The sequence below is a fragment of the Struthio camelus genome, chromosome 27, assembly GCF_040807025.1.
Source record: "Struthio camelus isolate bStrCam1 chromosome 27, bStrCam1.hap1, whole genome shotgun sequence".
Classification (NCBI taxonomy): Eukaryota; Metazoa; Chordata; class Aves; order Struthioniformes; family Struthionidae; genus Struthio; species Struthio camelus.
In genome coordinates, this window is record NC_090968.1 from 2,519,351 (window position 1) to 2,526,905 (window position 7,555).

General features: G+C 53.9%; 1 protein-coding gene across 4 annotated transcripts; it reads left to right on the top strand.

The window, feature by feature from the left end:
• The first annotated feature begins 661 nt into the window (after positions 1–661).
• On the top strand, positions 662–6,787 carry PRNP (prion protein (Kanno blood group)). 4 transcript variants are annotated; one of them, XM_068920753.1, is made up of 3 exons: positions 662–907; positions 1,565–1,624; positions 4,469–6,787. In XM_068920753.1, exon 3 carries the CDS (start codon positions 4,479–4,481, stop codon positions 5,253–5,255), a length of 777 nt encoding a protein of 258 aa, XP_068776854.1. In that variant the 5' UTR covers positions 662–907; positions 1,565–1,624; positions 4,469–4,478; the 3' UTR covers positions 5,256–6,787. The 4 variants fall into 4 exon arrangements, with proteins under 4 accessions (XP_068776854.1, XP_068776858.1, XP_068776856.1 ...); XM_068920757.1 differs by having other exon boundaries at positions 671–1,320; positions 1,568–1,624; XM_068920755.1 differs by having other exon boundaries at positions 671–907; positions 1,568–1,624.
• The last annotated feature ends 768 nt before the right edge of the window (positions 6,788–7,555 follow it).

Below are 7,555 nucleotides of genomic sequence, written 5' to 3' on the forward strand. Positions count from 1 at the left end.
CCAGAAGCAATACGTTTGCTCCCAGCTCAACCTCTCTGATTTATCCCTTTCTAAGCGTTAAGGATAGGATTAACTTCTAATGCATAGGGTTCTTCTGACCTTTAGTGGTCTACAGCCAAAAGCACACCTACCCTCTGAAAATGGCACTGTAAGAGCCATAGTGTCTCTCAAGTATCCCATAGGATTTTCTAATTTGCTCTTGAGTAGCTTTCTCCCATGAAACACATTATAAAGGCCCTCAAAATAAACAGCAGCAGGAGCACGCACACTGTGCCTGCTCTGCTTGTGCGTGAATTTTACTCCTCTGGAGAGAGGCACCGAAGCATGGAAATCAGATTCATCCTTTTCCGGAGTCGGGGGGGGGAAGGGGGCGGGTGGGAGGGGGAGAAAAAAACCAGCAGTGCCAGTCAAGGGTTTCAGGCCCAAAAGCTCGGGTTTGGGCCCCATGGAGGTGTCCTGGGCTGTCAGATGTGGGGAAGAGGATGCTGCCCGGGTTTGGCGGGGGTTGGGGGGGGGTGTTGCTGCAGGGCAGGGGATGCTGCAGGGGGAGGATGCTGCGGGAGGAGGATACTTTGCGGGGGGGGGCAGGGAAGATGCTGCGAGGCAGAGGATGCTGCGAGGGGGAGGGAAGATGCTGCGGGGCCGGGCTCTGCCGCGGGCCAGCTCCTCCCTCTCGCTATTTACTTCTGCCAGCGGCTCGGCGGCTGAGGCTGTGGGCGCCCTGCCGGTGCGAGCCGTCCACAGGGGACGGGACGGGACCGGGCACGGTGGCAGCCGGCCACCAGGATTATTTTCGGCTGGCTGCGAAGTAGCGTCGCGGAGGCGAATCGGGCCGGCGGCGCCGAGGCGGAGGCCGGCAGCTGCTGCGTCTTGACCCCCCCCCCCCCCCGGCGCTCCCTACAAATAGGTATTTCCTATTTTAAATTTTCCTATTTCTTTTTTCTGCCCTTAAAAAGGGAAGAGCTCCGATTCCTTACGCTTTTTGCCATTTTCTGCTTATTCCAGGCTGAGTCAAAGCTTGCGCTGGTGGGAATTTTCCCCTTAATATACCTGGTTGGGGGGGGGGGGGCATCTGGGGCTTTTTTGCACGTGGCCTTTGCAGTTCCCGTGGCTCCCAGCTGCCCAAAATCGCGCTTTCCAGCTGCACTCCCCCGATCGAGGACCGGGTGCCGGGGTGGGGGGGGGGATAGTTTTTTTTTTGAAGCTACCACCTAAGCGGCAACACCCAGGCTATTTGCACGCTCATTTTGGCACGGCGGCGTTGGCTTCGCTTCCGTGCCGCCCTTCGCCAATCCCGCAGGCGCTGCACGCCCCAGACACGTAAGTGCTGTTCACCTCCTCCCATTTCCTCCTTCTCCACCACCGTGCCATCACCAAGGCCGCCGCGTGCCCGACGGGCCCTCGGCCCACCGACGGGTCCGTCCTTTCCCACGCCGGCGGAAGGCTTTTGCAAGGCGACAAGGGGCGGCGAGGGGGGTTGGGAATCGCCTCATTGGCTTTTCGCAAAGCAAGTCGAGGGCCGCTGAAGGCCACCGGCAGCGCTGACACGCGTGTTGTCCCCCAGCAGGCCTCCCCCAGCGTAGGGACGCGGACCCCCGCCGGCGCCTGGCACCCTCCTGCACAAGTAAGTGGGGCCCTGACAGCCATCACGCACCAGGGATTTTCTTTTATTTATTTATTTTAATGATGGCGATTGCACTTATTAAGAAATGAGAGGCTCATCTGCCGGAGGAGCTGCGTAATTAGAAAAGGCGAACGAGTGCCTTTCTAATTACGCAGCTCCTCCGGCAGATGGGTTGGGTAGCTCGTCCCCGCAAACACCATTAGAGGCGGTGAATATTCCCTGGGACTTTGCCCAAGCCTGTTTCCAGCCAGGAAACTGAACTGAGAGGTTGTTGTTGGGTTGGTTTCCCCCCCCCACTTCCCTCCTTGCAGCTCGGTCTGGGAAGTCACATGTCTTAGCCAAGCTGCCAGCTTGATGCTTCTTTTTTTTTCTTCCCTCCCCCCTTATTTAATCCCCTTCTTCGAGCGCCCCCAGAGCTTTCACCCATCCACATTTCTGACACGTTTTTCGGCTATTTTTAACCCATCTCGTTAGCACTGGCTCCCCAGCGGCGAGCGGGCGGGTTATTGCAGCGCTGGGGAAAGGCTGGAGCACGGCTCGGCCTGGGCTGCAAACAGCAGCCCTTCTCAGCCATAAGGAACGGGTTATTTTACTTCCTCTGCTCTGCTTTTGTAAACGGAGAGGACATTTAAGCCTCTTGCTAGCTTACATAACCAGACAGCTACGGAGAAAAAGGATTCCCGGTGAAAGGTATATGCTCTGAGCCATTTAAGCTACTGCGGTCTAGGTGACTGTTGCATCCGGATAAGCAGCTTGGCAGCAGCCTACCAAGCCAAAGCTTTTGTTTTATTCCAAATCTAGTCCATTTACTTGGAGTTTCATAGCACCATTTGCCACCGCACGGCCCATTACAGGCCCGAGTGCATCGGGCGCGCTCGCAGAGTTTGAGTCCCCACGGATGGAGCCCGCCGCCGTGCATATCCTAGCAGCGAGCCCGGGCAGGGCATCTCATCCAAACGTGCTCTCCTCATCCCGGCTGGCATCCAACCACAAACCTACGGCCACCTCCCCAAATTCGAGCATCTGTGCATGGGCCTTGCTGGCAGCTCGCGGCTTCAGCCGGGTCTCTGTGCAGCGCAAGGCGGTTCCCACCCCGGTTTTAAGGAAGGCTTGTGCATCCTGCGAGATTGGTCAGCACCAGCGGACGATACCCCGAGCAAAATCAGCACAGGGACGGTCCCTCTGACCTCGACCTGCCAGCTAATTGCTATTTGCGTCTCCCAGCTGGGAGTGTAAAAATATATATATAGCCATTTACGAGTGCCTGAGCCCCGCGACAGCTCAGCTTGCTTTTTCACAGAGCGTAAAACCTTAGCTAATAGGCCACAGAAAAGGTCCTTACTTAAACAGGAAATTTTTCTTCTGGCTGTTTGCACTGTTAACAGGTCCAGCCTGAGATATTGCCTTTATTTCTGGGTAAGGTTATCTCTGGGTTCACCAGTGAGAATGAAGGAAGCCAGTCCATTAGTTTCTGCAAAAATACTCCAAAGCCAAAGCTTAATTGCTCGTTGCTGTAACATGAGCCAGGCAGCAAAGCTGGAGTAATTTCCACCCTCTTAATATGCCGCAACGCAGATACAAATGCTGGGAAATGCCCTTTCCCCTGCCAAGCCGGGTGGTTAAGGCGCTGCCGCCGGGCTGCTCCTTCCGCACGCTTCCTCGGGGGGCTGCGCTTATAATTCTGTCCCGATTTATTTCCGAGCTAAGGCAGCACCAATATAAATACTCGCGGAGAGACACAGCCCTTTCCGCCTCCCACGCCACAGCCCCACTGTGGCCGCGGCCGCGCGTGCCCACGCTCCGCTGGGGAACGCCGCGCTCCCCTTCCCGGGCGAGAGGCGCCCCTGGCTGGCGCCACGCTATTTTTTTGGGAATAGGTGACTGCCTGGCGTCACGAAAAGCCTCCTCTGCCGTCGCCCGACTGGCGCGCGCAACGCCGAGCACGAGGCTCACAGCAACCCCCCCCCTTACTCCTTTGCGCTGCATGGAGGCATCTCAAGGGGTTTTTGCTGCTTGAAGCTTGATGGGCGTTTTCCAGAGGTGTTGCGAGGGGATTTAAGAGCCCCTCTGTGCATTGTACACTTTGCATTTCATACGGCGATAAAAGGCTCATTAAAGCGGCATTGTATTCTTGCTGGCCCAGTGGCTCCCGCAGACGCAGGAGACTGGTAGAGCCCTTGGGAGCACCAGCAGTGCAAGTCAGAATTAGCAGATATTTGGAAAACCCGTAACTGTCAAAACACTACCAGGTATTATTTTGCTGCGGCCTGCGGTACATAAATAGCGACTTCTTTCATTGACGTGTCAGCAAGCGAGCAAAGCACTGAATTTTATTCTTTGGAGGAAAACCCCAGGTTGAGGCTGCCCAAGCGGAAACCTCAATTTTGGCTTGCTGCTCACCACCTCTCTCTGAACGTGAAAGCGTTTGGGAGCTCAGATCGATCCGCTCCTGCGGAGGGTAGACTTCCCTACGACTCCCTTTAGAAATCAATTCTTGCATATCAGAAGCCTCATTTGTATTGTCCGATCAGACAAATAATGGTTAATTAATGGATTCGGGCAAACTATTTTCCCCCAAAAGCTTTTCTTCCCCTGCTGCAAATTGCAGCTACTAGAGGAACTGGCTTCCATATATTGCCAAGAGCTGTGCAGGAGGCCACGGGGCCAGGGAGCGGCAATAGATGAGGGTTGTTTTTTTGGGGGGGGAATAACATGCAGTTGCAATCAGAGCTGCGCCTGCTGCAGCTGGGGAAACGGGACGGATGTGCGTTTTTCCGCGCAGATGTGTAACGCGGGTCCTCACCCTGCTGCTCCCGTAACGGTGCTTGTGCTTGTGTCCCACAGCCAGTGCGCCATGGCCAGGCTCCTGGCCGCCTGCGGGGCGCTGCTCCTGCTCCTCGGCCTCTGCACTGACGTCTCCCTCGCCAAGAAGGGCAAGGGCAAACCCGGCGGCTGGGGCACCGGGGGCAGCCGCCAGCCCAGCTACCCCCGCCAGCCCAGCTACCCCCATAATCCCGGCTACCCCCACAACCCAGGCTATCCCCATAATCCCGGCTACCCCCACAACCCAGGCTACCCCCACAACCCAGGCTGGGGACAAGGCTACAACCCATCCAGCGGAGGAAGTTACCACAACCAAAAGCCTTGGAAACCCCCAAAATCCAAGACCAACTTCAAGCACGTGGCCGGGGCCGCGGCGGCTGGCGCCGTGGTGGGTGGCTTGGGGGGCTACGTCATGGGCCGCGCCATGTCGGGGATGCACTACCATTTCGACAGCCCCGACGAGTACCGGTGGTGGAACGAGAATGCGGGACGCTACCCCAACCGGGTGTACTACCGGGACTACAGCAGCCCCGTGACGCAGGACATGTTCGTGGCTGACTGCTTCAACATCACAGTGACCGAGTACAACATTGGCCCTGCTGCTAAGAAGAACAACGCGTCGGAGACCGGGTCGGACGGCAACAAAACCGAGACCGAGATGGAGACCAAAGTGGTGACCAATGTGATCCGGGAGATGTGTGTGCAGCAGTACCGCGAGTACCGCCTGGCCTCTGGCGGCCGGCTCCACCTCGCCGAGGCCTTGCCTAAGCTCCTGGTCCTCCTCGCCGTCTTTCTCGCCATGCCTTGAGGGGGTATCCATCTGAAACGACCTCTTGTCCTTCCTTATGTTTGTCTTTTGGTGAAGTACCGTGAGATCCATTAGCACCAACAACATCTTAGAGACACGAGACAAATGTCTTAGAGACTCGAGACACCAGTAGTCCTCTTCTGAAGCCGTTCCCAGTTATCTCCATGGAGGCTCCATGTACAATGCAGGGCCATAAGTCAACAGGATTCAAGTTTAGTCAGTCTTTGTTCTAGAGATTACTCTTGTGCCACATTCGCCACCACTCGGTACAAGGCAGTTGTCAAGTTATGGAGGCAGACACACAAGGAAGGGGCCTTCACCATGTCATCCTCTTCCTTGGAGCTGCCCTCCACCTTCCCTGGCAGAGCAACGCAGGAAATCCTCTTTGCTAACAAGCAACATTTTAGCTAATCTGCTTAGCATCGATGACACTAAAATAGCCTTGCCTGGGACACGGCACATCGTTGAGCATCGTTCTAGGTGCTGGTCGCTCGGTACGCATGTGCCCCATCACAGTTTTTGGGATGGGGGGAAGGATGGACATAGTTTTTCAAGCAAGACCCTTGGCTGCAAGGTTGCAGAGGTCGCCTTTTTGCCCTTTCTAGGCTAATCCCCCCAAACCAACCCCCGCATGCCCATAGAAACCAGCCCAGCCCGGCACCTCGCATGCTGCAAATAACTCCCGCAGCAGCCAAAGGAAGGCTTTTTTTTTTTTTTCCCCCCTCTCTAAAACAGCAAGACTAAAGCTACGGCCGCTCACCAAGTCCTAATGCGCCGAGCGCTGCGTTGGGCTGGTTAAACCATGCCAGTTTGCTTTGAGCCAAGCTGCCTCTCGCATAGACTGTTCTAAGGAGAGAAAGGCTGTGAAATGCACGGGGCATGCGTGCTCACCCCAGGGCGAGCAAAAGTCGCCTTGGGCGGCCGTTAAAATCAGCAACGGGGCTTGCAGAGGGATCGAGCACGGAGCAAGAGACTCGCATCAGCTACCCGGGATGGTGGTGGTGAGCAACATTGGAAAACCCAATCCTGGGAGACGGGGGATGCTGAAAAACCACTTTTTGCAAGCAATTAGTTTGATGCGCAGTGCTCCAACCCACCCAGCGCGCGGGCGGCCCGGCGGTATTATTGCTCCTCTGGCTCTGGCGGATGCTGATGCAAAGGCCCTGTATATAACCTGTAGCTATATGTAAATCTCTATGTAAAGTCATGCTTGTTGAGATGGTCGCAGCGAGTATCTAATATATACTGTGTATTTTTTTGCAAAGCACTGGATGACGCTGTTATCAAACCACCCTAAACTGTTTTTTGCTTTGGTGTAAGCTAAATGGAGAGAGAGAGATATATATATATATATTGTATAGAAATCTTTCAGAACATTCACCATAAAAGCAGGACTTTGAAGTCACACGTACTTTGTGATATGAGAATGTTTTGTAAATTTGTAACGGTGCATGTACTAAATTTTACGTTCCAATACTTTTATAAGTGTTTGATGTCTGGTAAAAATTAAAATAAACAAAGCAAAGAGGCAAGTCAGTCTCCTTCACGCATACTTTCCTCCACTTTTAGGCCTTTTTGCCTCTTGCATCTCCCTGTCCCAAGCAACAGCTATATCCCTGGACCGTCAAACTGTTTTCTTTATAAAACAATAAATAAAAATCAATGCAGTGACTAGGGAAAAGGATTTCTTTGCCCCCTGCAGAGCGAAAAACCCATTCATACCTTGCATTTCAAGTACATACTTCATCTTTGCCCAATAAAAGCGTTTTTATATTTGCTGTTTTGGTGGAGATTGGCCTACTGGAACGTCACACAACGCCCCGAGCCTTCAGGTAACGCTGCGAGAAATTCAGACCTCCCGTAGTTCCTAAAGCAGTGCCATTGCTCTATGTAGACCAGAATAAATCAATTTAGACTAAATAAATAAAACTTCCAGTACTAAACACCCTTCAGGATTATTCACACCCGCCACTAGCTTGCTCAAAGGGGAAAGTCCACAGGGTACAAGGAGGAGGTCAGGTCCAGACCTCACCTACGTGCCCCACGCTGCACCAAAAACCTGAATAAGACAATGACCTACATGGCAGGGAGGAAATGAGCAGGCTTTACTATTTTTAAAGGAAAACTATAAAAAAAAAAAAAAAAAAGAAAAAGTAGCAGCTCTCCCAGCAGGGCTTGACTTCAGCCAGCGCCGGTATCGGTGTGCACAGTCCCATATCCCAGGGCTGCCAGCAGAAACGGTTCAAGATGATCATTAACCAGGATGGGAAAATGAACAGAACAAGCTGTGTGAGCTGGCT

Excerpts from the sequence above, each read along its gene's own strand:
- PRNP (XM_068920753.1), top strand. The coding sequence starts at position 4,479 with ATGGCCAGGCTCCTGGCCGCCTGCGGGGCGCTGCTCCTGCTCCTCGGC.